This window comes from Parus major, chromosome Z, assembly GCF_001522545.3.
Source record: "Parus major isolate Abel chromosome Z, Parus_major1.1, whole genome shotgun sequence".
In the NCBI taxonomy this organism is placed as follows: Eukaryota; Metazoa; Chordata; class Aves; order Passeriformes; family Paridae; genus Parus; species Parus major.
Window position 1 is genome coordinate 51,378,575 of NC_031799.1, and position 24,868 is coordinate 51,403,442.

Genomic DNA, 24,868 nt, shown 5'->3' on the forward strand with positions numbered 1-24,868 from the left:
AGGTCTTCAAAAGGAGGTGGAAATCTGTTTATTGAGCAGACTTGTCAGCTCCCTCTGGACCTGAGAACAGACAATTCTCACTTTTCCAACTTCTTCTGTAGTGGTGCCATCCCAGGAGGAGATGAGGCAAGAGCAAGTTCTCCATCTACTCCCTTGCCGATTCAGCCTTGGATTACCTGGTCAGGCAGAATACAAACAAACAGTGAAAGGGCAAAAACTGCCTATATGCAGCTCCTGTGGTGGGTACTGTAAGAGCTAAAACCCATTATTTTAACTTCAACATCCTGAAATCTGGTTGAACACTAGTAAATCTATCAACTGGCAAGAGCCTGTTCTTCTAGCCAGTTAAAAAAACAGACAAAGTTAAATACACAGTTTTATTAAGAAAATTTATTAAGAAAAGCCCTACAAAGCATTAGAAATTTGAAAATATGATAATTGTGTTAGTTACAACAAAAGAATTTCTTCTTTGGGACCCATTTCTTGCATGACTTCATCTCTGAGATGTTATTTTGCAGTAGTCCTGTCATGTAACATTCCTCGTGGAAATTCCCTTGCAAGACTCCATCTGGTTTATAACCAGCTCTGCTCTGCTAAATATGAGAAGCGTGGGATATCTGATGGCAGTCAACCCAAACTATGTGTTAAATGTACTTATTCTGCCTTCCTCAGTTTGTAACCTATCACTGCTATATGTAGACCTGTATTCTACCAACCTGCCTCTGCAACTTGCTCAGTCTCAAACTTGCAGTCTGGGACAATGGGAGACAAACCTAAGCAGAATGTTTCCACGTTAGGTGTGTGTTATATGGAAGACTTTTTCAACAGATCTATTAAAAAAATCCAAGCTCCTTCCAACTGTTTTTGCCAGGTCCTCAGAAGCCTGACAAGGTCAGCAGTTGTTACTGCGCAGGGTTAAACCTTATAGGAATGGACGCAGCACAGCATTTTCACATTTATATAGTTTCAAAAACAGGAGTGGTCCATGTCTAGTTTCTCACTCTGAGGGCAAGTGGGATTGTATGTGGATTACACCAACTGCCTAAATCAACCCACAGAATCTCAAAGTGCTTTTTGCATAGACAGTGAAGGGGTTCTCAGAGTGCTGTCCAAGTTCCATTTCAAATGGAATTATTCCATTCCAAATTAAATTATGTTCTCAGTGATTAAATTTCTTGTGCTGTTCCAAAAAAGCATTACACAGTTCCTCTCCTCAGACTGGTACAGTGTTGTTGTCACATGCTATTATTTTACTCAGAGGTTGTGGTGTTTTAATGAGGATAAAGTGATTGACATCTGACTAAAACTTGATACGCGAGTAAAGTCCCCCATTTCCATAGAGCCTTCTCCTTTGGGAAAGAAGTGCTGGCATTATTCAATCTTCAAGTTGTAAAAAGGTGGGCAATGTTGGAAATTGAATTTTTTGTATATTCTTACAGGAAAAATGTGGAGGCTTGATTAAATACTAGATTAGGGTAGTTGCCTATGTACAGTGATTTTGTTAGATTGTCTCCTAACAAAGAATGATGTACTGGAAGTGGTGCATGATATAAAATTTGAGCAATATTGAACTACAAGAGGATATTTATCTATCCTGTGTAAAAATTTTTCTGTCCTAGACAGACAGATGTGAATCTTTTACATTCTGATGTTAAAAAAATGCAGGAACTAATATAATATAATTATCAAAAAGCCTAGAGCTTTTATTAATTTACAGACTGCCTGCTTGACTAAACAAAGGTTTAGTTGAAAGTGAGCAGAGATTTAAATTCTGCCTTGCCTCCAATATCTGAAGGCTTGCTCCTGGTCCCATTAGAACTGATGGTGTAAGGTCTAAGGTCTACTGAACTCAGGCCTTATTTAAGCTATGATTAAAGGCTGCAATCTAACCAGCAAGAAATACTACTTGAGCTTCAGCTGAAGTGACATAGCCTTGCATTTCTACCAGACACAGCTGATAGTTTCCATGCTTGGTAATCTGATAGATCATGAAAGTCTGAGTGAGATTATCCATGAAATCAAAAATCCTGATGATATATGTTAGTTTAGGCCAGTTTAAGCCACTTGAAGCTCTTGGACTAGTCTCCTAGTCTCTCTTTCAAACGTGCCTTTTTTTTTTTTTCTCATTTACTCTCTTTGATTAAGCTGTGGCAACTGAATGTGTAAGCAGGGACCTTGCAAAGATATTTTCATGTCTCAAAAGAGAAGTGGCATCCTGATGAAGATTCAGTTAGGTTTAACACTGATTTTTGTATTTAGGTGCCCATCTAAGCACTGTGGAATATACTGAATTACTTTTTGTTAAATTTCAGCACTAATAAGTGGACATTCATCTGTGAGTTTTCAGATTTTACTCTGCCTTTCTAATAGCAAAACCTTCAATTTTTCTTTTTCTTCTAAGAATGCATGTAGGTATTATTTAGTCCTTTTTCTAATTCTGGAAAAACTGAGTGGACCTGCATGTGTTAGGAGAATTTTTGTGGTGGTGGAGAGCAGGGAATTTCTGCAATTTCTACTTCTCAAACCACCTCTTTTGTCCTATGTTTCTGCTAACAATTGGGCTGGTTTTAATGTTCAAGAACCAGCAAAGGCAAGGTAGATCACATCATGGAGATAAAAGATGAGTAAGAAACATGATGCTTTATGTTGTACTACATGCAGCCTTGAGCAATTAGTGACATTTGGATGTCTGAAACCAGGAATGGAAACAATCTGGTGTTATTGCAGAAGGCAGTGGAGGGAGACTGTGGCTCAGACAAGGACAGAGCTTATTTTGAATGAATACAAGTTTTGATTTTGAGAGCTGTAGGATTTACTTTGTAAAGAGAATTGTTGAAGAATTTATGAAGAATACTCAATTGCCACTTGAATACTGAAGCTGAAGATGTGTTTTGTATTAACAAGACAGTACAGCAGGACATTTCTGATTCAACATTAGTGCATCACTATAAATTGAGGAACAGAGTCCTGTGATAAAAAAAAAAGATATCCAACCCCTGTGTACAAACTGTGGAGAATGCAGAGTTGTAAGTAGAGATGCAAAATAAAAAATCATCTAAATGTATTGACTGGGGTTGTTGCTTCTGTCAGAGAAGTGGCAGATTACGTTCTGTATGTAACATCACAGTCCCTTCATGTGTATCCATCACTGAACTCACCTGACTCCTTGTTTTACATGTACAGGCATTTTCAGAGTTTGGAAGAGAAAGAGTTTGTCCACAAGCATCTCTCTTCTCATAGCCAGAAGTCAATGCTCACTGTCCTGGCATTGTGGTTATCAAACAGAAACTGTATTTGAATGTGCTGTGTGTAATGGATGCTGGTCTGTGCTGAGGGAAGTGCTTAGCCTTCCTGGCTCTGAGACCCTCTCAGTTCTTTTACTTTCTGTAACTGGTATGTCAGGATTACAGATCAATGCCAGGTAGTTGGTTTGGACTTATAAGTCAGGCAAAGATGTAGTTCTGTTCCTGTGCTCTCATAACTGGAAAGTGTAAGCAGGATTGCAGCCTTTCACAATTGGCACCTAACATGGGTTGACTCTTACTCTGCTCTCAGTGTGCACATCCCTGTAGGTTACAGGTGTTCATATAAGTCTCTGTCTGAGCATGACCAACATAAAATGGAGTGCATCTGGGACTTGTTGTTATAGAGCTCTTAGTGGAATATTTTAAGTATTTCTCTGCAATCAGAAGTAGAATCTCTCCCTTCCCCCCTTCTTTCTCTCTGCAATGGTGTGAGTTTAAATTAAATGGGAACCAAGATCCTCATATAAGATTCTTGGATTAGGAGCTGTTGGATGAGCATCAAAACATTACAAAACATCGAGGTGAAAGGAGTCTCTTCACGCCTTATGAATTAACAGTTTTGACTAGATTTAGCTCTAACTTCTAAATCACTGTTTATGTATAAAAAAAGGTGTCAGCCTCACACAATCCGAAGAAGTGCAAACAAGAAAAAATAACGCCTTTTTTAGGGGTGTCTATAAAGCATAAAGGCAAAATCAATCCTTGTCATTATTTCAAGCTCAGCGGAACCATGCCAGGAATGAAAGTAGCACAAGAAATATAATCATGTCAAAAGAAAGTTACAGAACTCTTATTTAAATAAACTTCTTCCAAGAACACTGAAATAACTGTTAATCAGTCTCTATTTGTAGTTTACATACAAAGGTGGATGAGTTTTGGCTAAAGTGGCTGCTTGAAGCCTGTCTCCAGGGACATATGCTGCTGAATGTGGTCAAGTGAACACTAAAATGTATGTAGGGGTGAGGCAGTCTCTTCTCTTTGTATTGTACTGAAGAGTTCAGAGTCCACTGGTGACGCTTCAGGTCCCATAACTGGTATCTATTGCCACTCTAGTAAATGCACTAAAAATATAGCACTTTTGTTTCTTTTTTAAGTTGCTAGGGCCTGGCTTATTTAGAAGAATAAAATTACATCCTTATACTTTTAAATATCAGAAAAAGGAAGCTATTGACTTGATTCATCATTTGATCTTGCAGAAGTGATTTGGCAGCCCACTCTTACTCTCAATTGTCTGCATCCAAATGCTGTTAAATTATAATCTAATGTTTTGGGGGCTGTATTCTTGAAGTCTAGCTGGACATCTTTATTCTAGAAGTCCAGATAATGATTAGTTATCTTTACAATACTACAAGGAAGATCTATTTAAAAGCAGGACAGTAGCACAAAGAGGACAAGTGTAGCCTTGCTGTAGTCACATAGTAGTCATATAATTGCTTTTATCATCTGGATGCACTGCATGACAAAAACATTCTTAAAACAGAAATGAACCTATAGTACTAACAACTCTAATACAAGAGTTGTTTATGAAGCTGTTTCTATGGAAGGCACTAATCAAGGTAGTAATTTTTGCAGGAGAACACAGAAATGAAAACTGATAAATTATTACAGTATCTTTAGATTTTCACTGTGCTTAAGAAATGTACCTATTAACTTTCATGACTTCACATGTATTTTCTTTAGTGAAAATTTCTTTCAAACCTGGAAAGCCCATGCCAGTCTTTCTGTATAATCACCAATGGACTTGTCATGTAGAGTTTGTCCTAAATATTACGTGTTTATCACAACAGCTCTGCATGCAAAAGATTAGGTTGCTACTTTCCTTAATGTCAGGGCTTGTTTCCTTTTTTTAGCATGGACCTCCTCCGTGTGGAACTACCTGCAGCAAAAAGAGACATCTCCTGGCAGTAGTATTACTGGAGATACATAGATACAGGTGTAGATACAGATGTATACACTTCTTGGAGTAAACCATTCATGAGTTTTCATTCTGAAAGTAGATTTGTGTGGGAGATGTTTGTGGAAGGGCTTTCTCTTGAATTCCTGCAATAAAAGATGTGTAAGTCTATTGATCCTCTGTAATGGAGGAGTGTGAAAGAATGATCATTTCCATGCATTCTGTGAAAGTTATTTGCCTACATCTAGGAGGGACATGACTATTGCAGCCAGACCCCAGAAGTTTTTGAGGATTAATTTTGTAAAGCACAAGTTCAAGCTGACAAACAGTTGAGAATATTCACTGGGGTTCTAAATAGAGGGATTGCATCCCTGAGAATTATTGACTCTTCATTTTAATATATATTTTTCATTTAAAGTGCCATAGCACAAATAGTACTAAGGAAGATGGTATGCCATACCAGAGGACAAACTGCCCATTTCAATGAATGGTTGTGTTCTGGAGCATCACTGTTCATTTCAGACCTGGAAACATACCCTGTCCCCCCATTACACTAAAATGAAACTCAGAAAAGCAAAAAATAGGATGCACAAGTGAAAAGTAGAAAACAATCATTTTTGCAAACCAGCATGATTGAGATGCTGTGTTCTCCCTTTCTCTAGGGTGTCCTTAAATAGGCAACTGTTTTGTGTGAAGTGCTCTGTTTTATGATACTGATATATAAAAGAAGAAATAATGGCTCTGCTGATTCCAGCTGTCCTGAAAATGTAGGAAAAAACCAAATAAAATGGGACACATCTGTACTGAACATCACTTTAATTTTAGGAAATAGATTATTTAACGTAGTGCTTTTGATCAGAGATCTGTTCCTTTGTGTGATCTTTGCAATTGTTTAATTTTGGAACTATTTTCAGCTTGTGATTTGTGAGTCCTCAAGAAAAGAGAAACTAGGTAGAGTCAGATTTGGATCTGCAGAGGAGATGCAGCACAGGAGCCAAGAAAGATGCTGACCCTGGAAAGGCTTCAGACACGCACTTTACTTTTGCATTTCAGATGGGATGGTGGGAGAAAAAGAGAACACAGGGCTTGATGGTTTAGATCAGGACACTTTCTGAGAGTGATTTTCTACTTTGTTTGAGGCTGGTGCTTCACTAAACAGGGCCAGATGAAAATTTGGAATGCAGAAATCATACAGAATTCCTTGTTTGAATTTTTCCAGAAAAGAAAACAGAAGCATGATGATATTTTAGGTATTTTATCATGGCTGGCACAGCACAGAGCAGTGCTTGCTAAAACATTGAGATCCTGGAAGCACTGAAACATGATGAAATCTATATTTCTTTGATAAAGTATGCTTAAATGAAGCATATGCCCGTTCCAGGAAGTGTTAAAACAAGATATTAAATCAAAGCCTCAAGAGAGAGAAACTGTAATGCCTGCTTTCCCTTATGATTCTTTCTTGTTGAAGCACTCTACAGAATGGTCACAGAAAAGCTGCTTTTAGCACTGATTGTTTTGAACATCTTGGAGGGCTGATGGCCTCTGTGGAATGGTTGGGCAGAGCCGTGTTTTTATTTCCCAAATAAGTCTAGCTTTGTCTGGAGCTAAGCAATACTGCCCTTTAAAAATGCAAGGATGCTGCTGATCACACCAATATTTTAGACATAGCAATTCCCTGGTCAAGGTTCCCACTGAATCCTGCCTCTGGTGGGAGTGGGGGCAGGGCTTCCTCTATATGTCTTCTTAAAAATGCTGCAGAGGACCTTGCTGAGTCTGATGAAAACTTTGTCTTATTAAAACTTTGCTTAATTATACATTGATCATTAAGTGCATTGGCTGCATCTTACTTCAAATATATACCTGCTAATTCCTTTAATTGAACAGTGAATGCACATGACCACAGAGAAATTCTGCATGTGTTCCTGTTTATTGAACTGAGGGTGACTATCACAGTGACACTGCACTGTTACAGCTTTTCATTAACTTCATTGGTCTTCATGACATAAACATAACTTGAAACCATACAACAATGGATTAATAATATTTAATAAACTGCTTTCTGATTTGTACTTGGGAAGGGAAAAATGAAAGAAAAAAGCTGTTTTTCTGTTTTGTTCAGAGAAGGAAGAAATGTATTCTGAGCTATTCTACCCCAGGTCACATCACCCCAGTGCAACAGTTGAATGTGCTGTATTGCTGTATTATTTCAGTCAGGAAACATGTACCCTAAGATCAGGCCTGTGAAAAATAAGGATGTTCATCCCTGATCCTTGAATAGCTTGTTTTGGTTTTCTGTTTACACTCATTTCTCTTCCCTGGTATGTGCCTCTGCTTTCCTACTGTGACTGGTCAAGCACAGTATGGATGAGCCAGGGAAGCATTGATGGTTTTTTATGGGAGTAATTTCATTTTGTCCACAACTTGGAGCACTCTTCTGATTGTTATGGGCTCTATCCTTCAGTTATGTTGATGTGCCAGCTTTTTTTCTGTCCTTTTTCTGTCCTTTGCTCTTGGCAGATGGAGCATTGCCATTTGTTTGGGACTTAATTTCTCTTATGATTATAAATCCAAGAAAACAAAATAGCAAACAGGAACACTATTCTTAGTGTTACAGAACAGTATTCATGCCTATATGCTGATAGACACTTTGGTTTTTTGCTAAAAGATTTACATTTTATTTTTCTTCTCTGTATAAAGAATTTGCTTTATGCCTCTGTTTTCCCTCCTGATTTAAGATAGTCCTCAGAAAATTTACAGTTTGGCAATAACTTGTCCCATTTACCATTCACTTACAGAATTTTTAAATACATCAAACTGTCTATTGTGCTGGTGCATATTAAAATAGCCATGTATATGTATAACACATCCACGATTATATCCATTAAACTATAACCTATGTCACCTCTTATGTTAATTGGTTTGTGTCAGTTTTGGTATGAACTCATTCAGTAGCAGGGGACCTGATTGTTTATATCCTATATAGAAGAACAAATTATTTTTATGGAAATAACAAAACAATCCTGACAGGAAAATTTTGACAGTGTAAGTACAGAAGAGAAATGATAACAATATTCTGATCAGCAGAGAGGTGTGTAATTTGTGTATACTCTCCTGAGTGTATACACAGCTAGAAAACATCTGAAACTCCTCATTTTACTTAAAGAGACTTTACTCAAGTGGAGCTGCAAAATGTGACTAAATATTTACTCAGTCAAACCATGATAAATTAGTTTTAAACATGTATTTGAGGACAGAAAGAAATTAATTGTGCCATGAACAACAGTCTGGCTCTTGATGAATGTGCTTCTCTTGCAAGTTTGTCTCCTCACTGTGCAAAATTTCCATCTGCTCCTGCACCTCCTGGGAGTCCTTGTCTTGGCAAATGCCTGGACATGCCATGGCCAGTCTGGAATAAAGTGGTCTCTGGTCAGCCAGGATGCATGAGCACCCTAACTGTGCTCACATCTGTGGGCTGCCTATCACAGTATCTAACACTTGAAGGCTGTCCTCCTCCTGAAAGCTGGGATATGTTCATATATCTGCCCTCTGCCCAGCTTTGAGTCTTCCCCAGTCTTGTAGAACCTTTCCATTTTAAACTTCCATCCCTTTATTGTGATGAGAGTTGTCTTTGTAAAGGTTAAAATAAAGCTCATAGCTGTCATTTTTTCTAGAGTGTGAGGAGGAGAGGACTTGGCACAAAACAGAAAAGCTAAAAATCCACCTTAAAAGCTGTTTCACTTGAAGCGTTAAACTTCATTCTCTCTGGAGAACTGTGTAAAGAGCTGCTCCTCAGATATTGCTTTCTGAGCCAGTGAAGACAAAGATAAGTGTTAAAAGTGTGCTTGGGAATTCCTTACGCATGTTTATAAATGGTGAGCTTTTAATAGAGTTTATGAGTTTGTAGCTTGCTTCACTCCTACTGGACAACAAACAGTGAAAGGTAAAACCAAATTGGTCTGGCTGGGCAAAATCACCAAAAGAGAATTTCAGAAATGATACATCAAGATCTCTAACAAAGGCAGTTGGAATACTTTGGTAAGTTAAAGAAGATGAAAGAAAAAATAGTGAAATGCAATTCTTCATGGTGCATGTGCTGCAACCTTTGTTACTAGAAATAAATGGCAGTGACCTTCGAACACATTTGTTCTTCCTCTGGCTGAACTAGTATATAGTTCAGACAGAATAGAAAAGGGTACTTTTTGATTCCCTACCAATGGTACTTTAATAAAATAGAGGAAAAATATCTGCAGTCTTTAATAAGCAATATATCAACCAAATGCTGTCAGCCCGCGTAGAGAGTTTCACAGTATGATTTATTATGTTAATTACAGTCATGTGGGCCTCATGCTCTTAAGTCTGAAACTGCTCACATTCTCAGCTTGATTTAAGAATATGCTTTGGCCAAGACTTAAAGTGCAGCTTATTATGATTAATGTAATAAAATATTTATTACATTCTGCTTTTCTTTGTTTCTCTGCTTGCTGCCCCAGTTAGACTGACTCATTTTGAAACACTGATATAAATTAGATTTCAGATGATGAGGATTCTCATCTGGTTTTAATCTCTCTCTTTGGTGTTATGTTTTTTTTCATATCCTTTGTTCTTACTCTCTTCTCTCCCCCTCATCTTTATTTCTCTCCCGTATTTGCCAGTTCTGCTTCTCAGCTGCTGTCTAGAGTGAACCAAAAGCAGGCAAACTTCATAACCCTTCCAGACCTCTTGCATTGCTTTCTCAGCTATGCTAATTAAAGGTTTTTCTTACATGTGATGACATTAAAACTGGTGGTACTGTAGCTGAGAACATGCTAAGCCTCTGGTGATATGACATGTGACATGTTTTACATGTTTTACATTAAAATTCTTCTTAGAGGAGACTAAGGGCCTGTTTCTCATTCTTCTTCAGCAGGGCTTTCAACTGCAGAGAGGCACAAAAGTCCACTGTGCCAAATATTCCAAAATGCTATATAAATTTATACCTGTGATTTTGTGCAAACCAGTCCAGTGGTTGGCTGAGCAATCACTGCTTCTGAGATCTGTTTACACATCTATAAATCTGTCTTTCTCTGTAGGAGCACAGAATGGTGGAATACTTTCCAAAAACAGAGACTCTTGGTTTTGTTATGTAAGAAATGGATTTTTGCCATGAGAATGGTATAATTTTCAGACTATAAACTTAATTCAGCAAAAGAGGTGCATCTCAGATCTTCACAGTTTTTCTCTCCTCATTTTTGTTTTTTCTGCTTGTTTTCTTTCCTCCTTTCAGCTTTTGAATCAAGTCACTGTATACACATAACTATTATTCAGTTCCACCTTCTATACATATAATGACTTAGTCCATAAGCATTTCTACATAAGCAGATACTTAAGTATAGGGGCACCAATCCAAAACACACTTAAAATATGCTTTGTGGAATTGGGAACTTACTTGGGAGAAAAACTGATACTCTATTGAATATGCAACACTTTCCAGACTGGTGTTGAGCCAGATCCTCTTTGAAAATGAGTGCATCCCTTCTGCTGTGCATCATCGAACTTCTAGTTCTCAGGGTAGTGTCGAGCATTACCATCATTCCTTTAATTCCTTCTGCCACAAAGCATTAAGTAATTAACATACTTTGAAAGGACAACTTCTCTTTATGTTGCTAAGTCCTGGGTAAAAAAGCCCCATAAAACAAAAACTGTTTTCCTGAGTTAAATATTAAATCTGAAGAAAATAATTGTCAAAAAATATCTCTTTTTTTAGCTTTAATCTGAAACCAGTACCTGGAGTTTTCTAATGGTGTTAGCCATTAAGTATTTGGAAATTATTAGAATATTATATGTCTGAATACAAAGATGCATGCTCAACATACAACTGACATTAGCTTCACTTTATAGGTTTTTTCCCACTTACCAACTCCAGAAGCACTCCAGTTTCACCAAACTACCTGATTTGTTTAACCTGAGCTCTGAAAGAATGTAAGTTATATTTTAGAAGTCTACATTGTTGAAGGAAGTTTAGTTATTTAGTTATTTTGAAAGGAATGGAGTTTCACATTTTAAAAAAAGTTTTCTAATGATTCTGGGTTTGTAGTATAGAAGATTCCAAGTGTGGCTTTTATATCCTCCCCCTCTGTGAAGAGTTGAATGTCAATTATATAAGGGTCCAAATTTTTTTTATATAAGTCCTGTATATAAAAATATATATATTTCCTATGGAAATAAGAGTGGTAGGAGGATGGCAGGAAGACCTGGAGATGGTTGTTAGTTACGGTCCAGGTGACTGACTTGAAATGGACCAGAAAAAATAGCAGATTCCACTTCCAGCTGGGTATATTTTGCCTAAAATATATATCACCTAAATACCAGATATATGGGTTTCTCAAAATGTTTTCTGTTTCTGCTGTTGTCCATGTCCAAGCTGTAGCATCCTACTGTGCAGTGTTGCAGTGTCGGGTAAGCCTGGGAGAGCTGGAATTGGTATCCATTCCTGTCAAATGGAGGTTGAATCTGGGTCGATATCCCACTGTGGGTACAGAGGAAATACATCCTATTTTGCATTGCAGCAGTTCATGCCAGTGCATCTCAGAACAGCTTCAAAAGGAGGTAGGGAACTATGGCCTCATACTGCAGAAATGCCACTGGAATTTTTCAGTGGAAGAAGGAAAATGCAAGGTAAAACTGGAATGCAGCACTTCTCTTTTCCACTACCATGATGAAACCAAAACCAGACAACAAGATGAAGTGAGCCAATAGGAACGTTTTTTATTTATAAAATGCATTTTTAGAACCTTTGTGCTGGAATGGCTCAGATGTCACATCCATCAGGTGGAGAAGAAATGTAGCCTTGTAAAAATCCCAGGGTGATGCTGTTTTGCACTGTTCATTAGCTTTTGCTAGTATCCACTGCAAAAACATGGTGACGTGGTCAGTTATAGGAGAACATCTTAATTCCTTGTCATAGCTACAAATTTTCTGACATCTGAGAGTTGTGCAGAAGTCCCATAAATACTGATCTGTATTTTGTTTTTGGCTTTTCCAGTGGCCAAACTGCATCTCAGATCTTTTGAAACTGTTGTGAGGAAGTAGCAAAAGAAAACACCAACTGGAAATCATCTCTAGTGTCGAGTGAGCATTCACTATCAGGCCATTCTATACCTTGAAAAAAAATGTACAGGTGACTAAAGTCTATTTTAGTGACTTTACTTCATAGAGATACCAATGAATATATATTCTCATACTCATTTGTTTGCAGTCTATGTCCTTTTTTCTTTGACATAATCTAAAGCTTTTTAATTTTAGAATCATCTAACATTTTGAAGATAATTTCATTGGAGAAGGTTACCTGAATAGAAATCTAAGTTTTTTGCCAAAAACAGTGTCTTTCATAAGTGGATATTAATTAATTCTCTAATACTCCAGATTTTACATGCTATTGAAAGCCTTTTGTGAAAATGTTAAACTAGAATTCAATATTTTAAATGTTAAAATACAGTTTAACTTAATATAACTTAATATAGTGGGAGCAAGGAACTTTAAATGTTAAACAGAATTTAGTAACAACATTAGAGGGGTAGGGCAGAAATTCAAGAAAAAATACAAATGTAATTTTTTCTACTTAATCTCAAGATGTTTCTGCAAATGTTTAGAGGCACTTTTGCTGTGGACACCTTCTGCTCTTACCCTCATCCTCATTTTTGGCAGCAAGACATGGGAATGGTTTTCACTGGTTTATTCTTGTGATGTGGTGAAAACCAGCTGTCAGCTTTCTAAGTTTAGCATGGAGAACAAGTACTAATATTTCCGGATGCTGTGGTATGACAGTGGTATTCAGCTGGTCCTGACAGGGAAGCAATAGTGCAGCTTCCAGGGGGCCACATTTGTCAGAGGCTTATGCAGCTGTTCCCCATTGTGACTTGACCATGACTCCTTCACCCAACACCGTGACCTCTGCTCACTGAGACTGTAGGTTTGAGAGTGTGGTTTGCCTAGAGATACCTTCCTGAAACAGGAAGGGACAGGAGAAAAAGGTAGGAGCAGGCTGTGGTTTACTTGAACAGTTTTAATGGGCTGCATATTGCCATGGCCCAAAGGTTGGATATCACTACTTTTCACTAACTGCAAAACAGGGGCAACAGCCGACCTACAAGGTGCTGGAGAGTGGAGAGAGGGCACTTAGCTGTGGCATAGAAATATGTGGTACTTCATGTGTGGTTAACTAGGCTTTTTCACTTGAATGAAAGCATGTTGGTGGAAGCAGGCCTGCTGCAGAGGCATTTTCCTAGTCCGGACAAAAATTTGGCAAAGACTTCAGCTGGTGATATGATTACCACCAAGAAAACCCACCTTACTTTTAATGTACATCTGTGAGATCTCACTGCTTACAGTATGCAGTGTTTAAGACTGATTGCAATAGTAACTCAGGTTTGCGACTCCCACTGATGTCAAAAATGCTCTCTGAACAGTAACAATCTTTATCTGTCTGTCATGAAAGCAAGTGCCTTTCCCCCCGCCATATGTAATTACAGAGGTTACGTTCTTTTCAGGGAGTCCAAGTCTGTGTATGTGTGTGAGCTGAAATTAAAACAAGCCTGAGTTTGATAACTCTGCTGATAATATTAAGTCTTGGCTGTGTTAAGATCAGATTATGAAAAGATCAGAAAACAGCTGTTGCTCTGTGGGAGAGATCATCTGATGGTCGTGGGCTAGCCTGGGACATCTGCTCCCACTAGGTTGTCTGTTTAATCTCTGCCTGGTCGCTTTATCTCTTTCACTGCATTTGAACTAGAACATCTTAAGTACTCGTCACTTTTTCAAACTCATAGTTGGGAGTTTACCTTGGACCCCCCAGTAAGGTGGGTTTTACTGTCTTTTTCTGCCACACTCTGGTTTTCTTGGAAATTAAACTCTGATGTGGGATATGATAAAAAATGCAAGGGTTATAATCAGGTCCTTTGTGTGGACGGGATGCAGCTGAAGGGGCAGGACCTCAGGAAATGTATCTCCAATTAATTTTTTTATGGTTCTGCTTGTAATCTTGTAAAACAGGGATAACAGCACTACTAGTTCCAAAGACTACATTATAACAAGGAAAAGATACTAAAGATAGCTTGGCTTCATAGATCGATGGTAGTATTTTTTGGTTGATTGGTTCTGATCAACCAACTGAGAGAAATTAGACTGTATCACATGACTATTTGTATCCTAACAACAGAGACATACGGAAGTCTATAAGAAAGGTGAGAGCATATGTAACACCTCCTCATTCTCCTATCCCACATAAATTTGCAGCTTGGGGACATTCTGATATAGAAGTATTCTCTAGGAGCCTTGGTGGCTTTTTTTTCTGTGCTTTCATCCAGTTTTGGAACCTATGCACACTGAAGAGTTGATGATGCACTGAATAGTGGAGGTTCGAGAGCAAACAGGTTTATGTTTGCAGTAGTCAAGGAGCTAATGTAGATCCCCACCAATGATTCTAGTAGTTTCCACTAGCTCCACAGAACATTAAAAAGATTTTTGGTCTCTATTTAGCAAGATCAGCAAAGTGAGACAAAGCAAACATCTGGGAACTGTTACATGGGAAAGTCCCTGCATTTTTGCCATGCTACATGATACATCACCAATATTTGAGTGGTCCAGTAGAGAGAGAATAATCCATTACTACTACTTCGGCCTGGATTCACAGCCAAAGTAGAGGTAGCTCTCCTGATGTGGCTGCAGGAAAATCTGACCCATTCTTTTTTAATGTTTCCCGCCTGCCTTGTGAAGGAACACACAGCACACTATTGTAGGAATGCTGGGTACTGTTTTGGTAATGTAAGTGCAGAGAATCTTTAATTCAGCATGGATTTTATAACTGTTAGCTGCAGATAGGGCAATTTCCTTTGCAGATTAAGGAAAGATGCTGTAACATAAATGACTGACTGGATGTCACTGCTGTGTTGTGACAGGCTATCCTCTAAGAAGAAGTGATTGATGACATTTATAAAACTGAGCTGTTATATGTGCTGTTTATATTGAAATAGAACTTAGGATGTGGGCTGTCAGTCAAAGCAGTGATTACTTACACAGTTCTATAATAAGTGGTGGTGGGTGCAGTGAACAAAATACCAGAGTAAATGTTTGTTTTGGAGCTTTGAACAGGGCTGTCTTTTTGTTTCCAGCCTGCATCTAGCCACACTGAAAGGATCTATTATGTACATTGCCTAAAGCATGAGGCTTCACTGCAGGCTGCTAGAAGCTCTTTGATAATGACATCAGTATTAAAATGAGTTTCTGAATCAGGCAGGTGACCTTTCATTTTCCCCTGAAGCACAGTTCAAGCAAACCTCAGTTTGCTTTGTGGCAGCATTTTTTCCTGTCTACAGAAGCCCTCAAAAGCCTCAGTTGCAGATGCCCACTTCTCTGTGCTTTGCAGAGGATTTGAGAAACCCCCTGCTCAGTGGGTGAGTGGTGTGGATGCAGGCTGCCTCTCTCTGAAGACACAGGACCTGGTTGTGATGGTTATAAACTCAGTCCTGCTTTTGTTCTGCTGGGAAGTCTTGGAGCAAGTAATTTCCTGTGCCTCTGTCTGCACATGTGTGGAGGTGATGGGATGAACTTTATTGAGAGGCACCCTGTAGATTGGTAGGAGAATCTGCCCAGGTCTGCACCAGTGTGTCTGCATCACATGGAACACTGTAGGTGGGGTAGGGAAGGAGAGACTGCCTTCCTTTTCCTGCTGCCTTCTCCCCTGCTAATAGACTTACAGGGAAGAGAGGAGCAAATGACTGAACACTGGTGCAAAGCCATGGGTGTGCTATACAGCCTGACATAAGCTTGACCTGAATGGCAGAGAGACAACAAACTTCCCTGGTCTATATCACTCTGTGTGTGTATTTTGGGTGGGAAACATCTGGTGAGGGTTGCTATGGCACTCTAAAAGGATGTGAGAATATGGGTTTTGCAGTGAGACCAAATGGAAAAGAACTTGGGTTAATTTTTTCCCCTTTCCTGCTTATAAAGTGGAAGAGAGACAAAAAGTGTTCCACATACAATTCCAGAAAAGAGTTAAATAATTGAATTTTTGCTTCATTGCATTTGTTGTTAATTTTCTAAAACCATGAAGATTTATCACATTCATAATGCCAGTTTCACCTATATGCTTTAAGCTGCATTCTTGTTCAGATAGTTTGCACATATCAAGAAAACAGTCCTTAAAAACACACATTGCTTATAAAGCTTTTCGTTTTTATGCTTCCCTTATGATCATCCAGAAAGTCAGCTGACAGTAACAGCTAACATAGTGGTAGCATCTGAATATTGTGTTTTGATATGTCATTGATTGTAAGGATCGATGAGTATGTATAGCCTTTTAAAGCAATATATTGTTTCCAGAATTTGATTTTTCTGCAAAATGAAAAGACAGGGTCACAATTGTACTTGTACTGTCAAGGTACAGTTTGATGACATAGAGAGGCTGTATAATCATGTTTTTTTTCCGTGTTGTCTGATATGAACATAAAGTATACTTTCTTTATTCTTGTACATTTGTAAATTGCACATTGCTCTATAGTAATTTCATCTGTCATTTGTGTAGGATGTGCTGCCTTATTTTGTGCTGTATGTTCTGACTATATTTATTTCACTCTTGAAAAACGTGTTTGATTAAAGGTAAATATTACTGTCATAAATATGATGCTTTAGCTCTTTTTTAGTAGGAAAAAAATGTAAGCAGTACAACCTCTGGTTTTACAAATGAATTCAGAGTGGGCTTATTCCTGAGTTTGGGCCTTGCACACAACATTGGGATCCGCAGAAAATCATTCCAGCTTGCCTTTGTGTGCCCCAGTGTCATGAGGAGCTCTCTTAGTTTTGTATCATATAGTGTGTCATTCGTTAAACTGAAGTTGGCATTTCAGTCATGTGACAGGTATGTAAAGATGTTCACCAATGCTCTTTGTGAAATTGGTTTTAAGTTCTTTCCTTTTTAAGGAAATTTGTTTTAGGAAAAAGTGCATCACATAAACTCACTGCTTCTGCTTTCTCTTTTCTGTCCCATTCTTTCACTTCCAGACCAGGATGAGAGAGCAGCAGAGCTCAGCAGGGAGCAGAATGAGAAGACCATTCGCAGCACGCAGACAGCTCTCCGCAATTTCCGAGAATTCCTGATTTCCAAGTATCCCTCTGAGACCCGTGAGATCTATGTCATCCCCTGCAAAGAGCTTGATGCCTATCTTGCATCCTTCTTTGTGGATGCCAGACAAAAAGATGGGTCTGAATATGAGCCAAACAGTCTGGCCAACTATCAGTGTGGACTGGAGCGGTATCTCAAAGAGCACAGGTATGGATACAGTATTACAAGGGATAAGGAGTTCAAGAGGTCCCAGGAAGCTTTAAAGCAGAAGCAGATAGAGCTGAGGTGTAAAGGCAAAGGAAACAAGCCACACAAATCCATGAAGCTCACCTTTGCTGATGAGCTTATCCTGCGGAAAAGAGGCTTATTGAGCCGGTACAATCCTGAAGGGCTTCTGAACCTTGTGTGGCTGAACAACACTAAGGCATTTGGACACTGCACGGGTTTCCATGGGTCCACCCTCAAGTGGGGAGACATCCGGCTGCGGGTGACAGAGACTGGGCTGGAGTACCTGGAGTGGATGGGGCCCGACAATGGGGATGTGAGTACCAAGAGCAAGAGAGGCGGGACGGACTCACGGGTGTACGCCACCCAGCACTCCCCGCAGACCTGCCCCGTGCAGGACTACAAGGAGTACGCCCAGCGGCGCCCTCCAGCCATGCGCTACGAGGATGCGCCTTTTTACCTGTCCATCAAACCTGTTGTCAACTTGGCTGCACTTCACTGGTACAACTGCCAAGCCCTGGGGAAAAACAAGCTTGCCAAGATGGTGAAGACCATGTGTGAGAAAGGCAACATCCCTGGCCGCAAGACCAACTTCAGCGTCTACCAGAGCTGCAGCACCCTCTCAGAAGCTCAGAGCAACCAGCTGGTGCTGATCTGCAATAACTTGAGCCAGCAGGCTGCCCAGTCCATGGCAAGCCACTCCAATACTGGCAACTTCATAGTGTCAGCATCCTATGACTCTTCATCTGACACGGCTTGAAAGAACACTGAACACTGTTTTCTTTTCCTTTTTGTTTCAAGCATTCAGTTTGTGCTCAGTAATACACGTCAGCTGTGATTGTACACTATTCCCCCTCGTAGCCCTCTCTCCAGTGTTAATTCACTTTATAAGAATATATAAACATATAATATATTTTTCTTTTTACAAATAAGGCAACAGAAATAGTTTAGTATTACTAACAGTATTTATAGTGTTAATGCAAGAATGAAAGGTACTTATGGGTTATAATATGAATGGAGATTTTAAAAGGATAAAAATGGTTCTCAGGCAACACAAGATAGACTGAATATACCATTTTTAACATGCACACATTAATGAGTATAAATCCCCAGGGAGGCTTACGTAGCAATTCTGTTCTGAAGCATTTTTTCAACTTAGTATTTTAACATGACCTCCCACAGTGGAGAAGACAAACTTATCATTGGCTGCTGCTTCTTACCTGCTAGCTTATTCTTGATCAACAAGACCAAGAAATAAGAAATACATCAATGTAAGTCACAAAATCATTTACAGCATTTTTTGTCTGTTTTTATTATGTTTCCTGAGGCTCACTTACTCTACAAAAATTATGAAGTCAGCTAAATGCCATTTTTAACTTTTTGGGTATGTTGATTTTCTGGGATCGAAATATTGCCGGTGTTTAGGCTGAAAAGTATTGTTCTCAACAATATGCAGAAGTATAATGGCAAAACCATTGTCACACATAATTTTACCTCTTTAAGCATAGGTTGTCAGTATTTTATCACAGTGTCTATGTAATGTAAAATCTATTGACACAGAGCACTCTTTCAGTATTTTGGGAAAATCAACAGTCTTATCCCAGCTGTACAGAAAAATGGCATCAACTATGTCTTAAGCCATCATTTAAAATACACAAAACAATAGAGAGTGTAATGATATTTCTACAGAAATTTTAAAATAATTTCTACTGTAAGGTAAAAATTTGGATAGTTTTAAGTGCTGGATTACCAATTTAACTTAGCTACACATCATCTGTTTCCATTGCAGACAATGGGAAATGTGCATGTGAATCTGAAGGCAGAATTTGGACCTTAAAGCCTTGAAATAACAAGTTCTGCTGTTCTACTTTGTAATGTAGTTGTTCTACTACAAGTATGGGAAAAACACTAACAAATTCACTATTTCAGTGAACAATTATAATTCTTGACACTTAAAATTAGGAGCAGTACTTTTCAAGTAATTAAACTTAGTTTAAGTTCCACAAGGATGTGCTAGGGCTGTAGTGAGGCTTTAGACAAGTCTGCTGGGGTAATTGAGTGCCTGCTGAAGTCAATGAAAGAGACAACCTTGGGTGACTTCCACTAGGTATTGGACCAAATAGCCTTTGGAGAGGCTTTCTTGTTTTGCAGTGTTTAATTGTTGTGTTTCTTTCTGCTTTATGTCTGTATTTCTTCACATTCCTACATATCTTTCAAATTCTTTAGATCTGCAACTGTGCAATGACTTTAATCATCACTAATTCCAAAGAAGAGGTGAAAAAAAGGTAGCAAATAGAAATAGAAGTAAGCCACCTAGCACCTATAACCTTTTTTTTCTGTATTCCTAGGGTTAAATGTTTCTCTGTGAGAGGGAGAACCTCACTTAAGCCTTACTAAAGGTATGTTTTGGGGATGAAATAGATAGCAGATGTGTCACTGAAAAGTCTAAGGGCAGAGGTTTCCACTATAATAAATATCTGACCTCCCAGGAAGCTTTATGCAGGTGACTCAACCTGGCTGTGATCTCTTTCTTTTCCACATGTAGCAAGGCTAAAGTCTGGGTTTCCTGTGTCTGACACACCATGGTAGTGTAACCACCAGTTCTACAGTCTTCCGTTTACCATCCGCCGTCTCTCAGGGTAGGCAATGGGCACAAGCAATTGTTCATATTGTAGAGCCCTCCTTTTGTAACTTGTTGCTTTGGGACTTGAGGCCAAATTATGACTCAACTGAAGTGACTACAAGTTGTGTCTTTTCATTGCCATGGCATATCTGAGTTGTAGGTGAAGGGGACAGAAGCACAGGGGGATTTCAGGTGAAGCCAGAAAGGCAGCTGCCCAGTTCCCAGATGAGGCCAGACATCTGATTGCTCTTTGCACTGACTTGCCTTTTCACAGCAGTGCTTTTAGTGTGATACGGCAAAAAACAGTTGTGCAAGGCCAGTGCTGCTCCAGGATTTTTTTTGTTTTGTTTTCCACTGAGGACTCATGCAGATGTGCTTAGTATATGCTGGAGTGCAAGCATTCCATGCCAAGGACCTCTCTCACAGTGCCAGATGAGAGCTCAGCTATGGAGCTGACCTCTGGGGAAGATGAGTCCCCACTGGCACTCATCTCAACACTTCCCAGTGACAGCGATTGAAGTATTTGATATAGCTCCCTACACTTCCTTTCCTGTTCTGCAGTAAGGGGATGGATATCAACTGGCCTTTGTGGGGCAGCTGATCTCTGTTTCCCACCTTTCCTCCCCAGCCCAGCCCCTCTCTGCTCTGTACATGTGCCATACTGCAAGCAGCTCTTCGAAATACTGCTATACATCAGTGCTGTAATTCATCCTCAATACAGACCTCAGAAGAAAGAAGACTGTCACTCTTGGGTTTTGAACTGAGAGGTCAAAACAAACATTTCCCATGACTTTTTGACTCTACATGCTGCCTAAATTGTTGATTACCACAGTATTAGGATGGTCTGTGCTGATGTCCAGCAGCAGTGAGTTACCCTTGACTTAGCAGGGCACGTGGGCAACCTTGGCTTGTCTGGTTAGCTGATAACCAGTGGAGTGTGTGTGCTTATTGTGATAGCCTCAGTATTATCATGAGGGAAGCCAGGGCCCAACTGGAATTAAATTTGGCCAAGGACATCAAGGACAACAAAAAGGATGTCTGCGAATACATCAATAACAAAAGGAAAAGGACGAATAATACGGGCCACTAAATGAAGGGGGACCCTGGTAACAGAGGACATAGAGAACACAGAGTTGCTGAACACTGCCTTTGCATTGGCAAGAACAGCCCTCAGGGATCTCTGACCCAGGAGACTAGGGTAAAGGAATGCTGGAAGGGAGACTTTACCTTGGTCAGGGAGGAAAAGGTGTTGGAGAACACCTAGACATCCACAAATCTGTGCACCCTGATGGAATGCATCTGCAAGTGTTAAGAGACTTGGTGGACACCATAGCTGAGGCTGCTCATGATCACCTTTGAAAGGTCATGGAGAGGTGCCTGCAGATTGAAAAACAAATGTCACCCCAGTGTTCAAAAGGAAAGAAAGAGAGCCAAGGAAATTACTGGCTGGTTAGCCACACCCCAATCCCTGGACTGGTAAGGAAGTGCCTCATTCTGGAGGCTACCTCTGTCCACAGAAGAAGGTGATTAGGGTAATCAGCATGGATTCACTGAAGATAAACCTGATTTGCCTTTTACAATTTAATAACTATGTGGATGGATGAGGGAAGGGCAGCAATCTTGTCTACCTCAGCTTCAGTGAGGCTTTTGACGCTGTTTCTCACAGGGAAACTCAGGAAGAGAGGACTGAATGGGAGGACAGGCAGGTGGATTGAGAACTGGCTAAACAGCAAATCCCAGAGTCATCATCAGTGGCACAGGCTCTGGTTGGAGACCTGTCCCTAGTGGTGTCCCCCAAGCTTCAAAAGTGGGCCCAGTCTTGTTTAACTTACCCATCAATGACTTGGGTGAAGGGGCAGAGGCCTGCTCAGCAATTTCACTGACAACACAAAGCTGGGAGGAGTGGCCCATACCCCAGAGGGCTCTGCAGCCCTTCAGAAGGGCCTCACCAGGCTGGAGAGATGGGCAGAGAGGAACCTTCTGAAATTCAGCAAAGGCAAAAGCAGGGTCCTGCACCCGGGGAGGAACAGCCCCAGGCACCAGCACAGGCTGGGGGTGACCTGCTGGGAAGCAGCTCTGTGGAAAAGGAGCTGGGATCCTGCTGGACAACAACTGCCCATGAGCCAGCAGTGCCCTGGTGGCCAAGGCCAGTGTTATCCTGGGCTGCATTAAGAGGAGCAGTGCCAGCAGGTTAAGGGGAGGTGATCCTGCCCCTCTACTCAGCTCTGGGCTCCTCAGTGCAAAAGAGACATGGAGCTCTGGAGCAGATCCAGTAGAGGGCAACAAAGATTATAGAGGCACTGGGCATCTCTCTAAACACATATAGGAACAGATTCCCCAGAGAGGATTCACCTTCACTGGATATATTCAAGAACCATCTGGACACAATCATGTGCTGTGTGCTTTAGGATGACCCGGCTGAACAGGGAGCTTGAAACAGAAGATACACTGTGGTTCCTTCCGACCCGTGCTCTGATTCTGTGATTCTGTGATTATAGGAATAGTTTTCTTCTGCTTTGTGATATCTGTAGTAACTCCAGCAGTGCTGATAGCAGACTGTCTGGTAAGTCCTGGTGTAGCAGCCCTACACAGACTACTTGTTGAAAAAGTTAAACATATATGGACAGAATATTATTGCCAAGTAGTATGATAGTACAAAAATAAACTTACTAGTTTTGAAGGGCATTTAATGCAACCTATTATTCAGTCTTTGTTTGTGGACAGATAAAGGAATTGAGTGACCACAGTTTATCTAATTACTACTTGTATTAAGGCTGTGAAAAGTTAAGTGTCTGGAAGGGAGAGTTTGTATTTAAACTGCTTTTGTGGTTTTGTCTAATACTGGTAGGAGAGTAGGTGTCCTAATCTCTGTATTTTAGATGAGAGAGGACAACTCAGTTATTTGCAGTTTTGACTGCGGGTATCACAGCTGCTTGGCAGCAAGTTGCAAGCTCACAGCAATGGTTTGCAGCTTCCCTAGTGCTAAGACACAGCAGTGTGGCTGGGGCTAGTGCTGCCAAGTTTTACCATCCTGCCCTAAATGAACAACTGTGGTCTCCAAACTTGGCTCTTGTTACTGAGCACCTCTTACCATGAAATCAAGGACTGCTGACAAAACACTGTCCTGCTCCTGTCCAGCACAGGCTGTATGATGGTGATTGGGTGCAGTGGCTACAGCAAAGCACTGCAGGTGGTGGCTGCACTCCTGACTACATTGTACTCTGATATAAAAGCTAAGCTTTTGCCCCATAGTGAGGCTGTGATTTTCTTAAGATGGGGATAACTGACTCCAAAATGGGGCTCACTTTTCTCCTTTCTTTTTCCTTCCTTTTCTTCCTGCCACCCACCTTTCTTCAATTTGATGTTAGACCTTGCCAGTGAATGATTTCAACTCAGTTCCCCAGGAGAAAACACAGGAAAAAAGAGGGAAGTAAAATAATTTTCTGCCAACATACTGAGCTGAATCTACTAAAAAATTGAGGTGCAGACCCAGCTGGGGAGACAGAAGATGGTGTTTGTCCACCAGCATCAGAGTCATTAGCCTGGCTCAGCTACTGTATCCCATTAGAAACCCATCAAAAGGATCATGCAGATTGAGACTCTTCCGGATCATTTGCAGGTGTATTGGATGCCTTCAGAATTACCTACTGGCTTTTGGGAGATTTGCTCACTGCTACCAAGAGCAAAATTTGGCCTTGAACTTAAGAGGCTGAGTGCCAAAGCACAGGCCTACACAGTGCAAGGGGTCTGCACCAATGCTAGTGTTGACTTTCCCACGTGGCCTTCTCGGGACACCACAATAAGAGTCAAACATGGGGATTATATGTGGATGTCACTGGACTGGTCTGGATGCAGCCATGCACAATACCTGCATTTGGATCTGTTCACATGATTGCACATGTAGATGGGCAGAGCTGTGGACACTTTGTATAGTGTAAGCTCTGGTTTTTTAGTCATCCATCCATGTGTTTATCATATTGTGGTTTTGCACAATGTTACATGTCTTCATGCAGTTAGTTGGAATTGAAGTCTGTGATGCCTGGGTGTTGTAAACTGCCTGTTTTATTTTCAAAAATGTATTTATGCAACAAAATGTATTTTTAAGCGCAGGAAAATGAAATAGTGTCATGAACTACACTGTAAACTAAATTCCAAGGGATATCTAAAATAACAACACTTACCTTGTTCACTTGCATAATGCAATAAGTCTATGATCGCAGCATCAGGGCTGCTGACATAGAGGATAATCTAACAGTGGAATCTGTGTCCATGTTGCATGTTCTTCATGAAGAGTATCAACACTGCCAAGCTGCTTTTAGAAGCTGCTGTGGACTGATACTCAGTCTCTACAGCGTTGTTGCCCTCTTAGAAAGCTGTGTAGAGAATGACACACAAGCAGTGTTGTTCTGTTGTGTGTTTGTGTCTTAGATGTTTGTGACCGAATCTTGTTCTGCTGTTTGTGCAAGTGATGTGGGGTGGTAAGATGGGGATCAGAAAGAGCAGGTGCTGTCTAGAGCCCAGGCTGTACTGAGACAGCCTTAAAGGAAACTGAGATTCCTGTAGCACTAGGTTTCCTTCTGTTGAGCTCATATTTTACCCTTTCTTGTCATCATGTCTGTGTACATCCCATAAGTGCATTGACTGACCTGACTAGCACATGTGGTGCATGGGCTGATCATTCTGCCTGACAATTAGCTGCAAATGATTGTGATTGACTGATCTTC

At 40.1% G+C, this 24,868-nt stretch overlaps 1 protein-coding gene across 1 annotated transcript in view; it reads left to right on the forward strand.

Annotated features, from left to right (window-relative positions):
* Positions 1-20,029, forward strand: part of KIAA1958 (KIAA1958 ortholog) — a 53,332-nt gene extending 33,303 nt beyond the window's left edge. The window contains exon 3 of the mRNA XM_015653017.3: positions 17,236-20,029. Within this exon, the coding sequence (XP_015508503.1) occupies positions 17,236-18,281 (1,046 nt within the window). The 3' untranslated portion in view covers positions 18,282-20,029. The remainder of the gene's footprint in view (positions 1-17,235) is intronic.
* Positions 20,030-24,868: the final 4,839 nt, after the last annotated feature.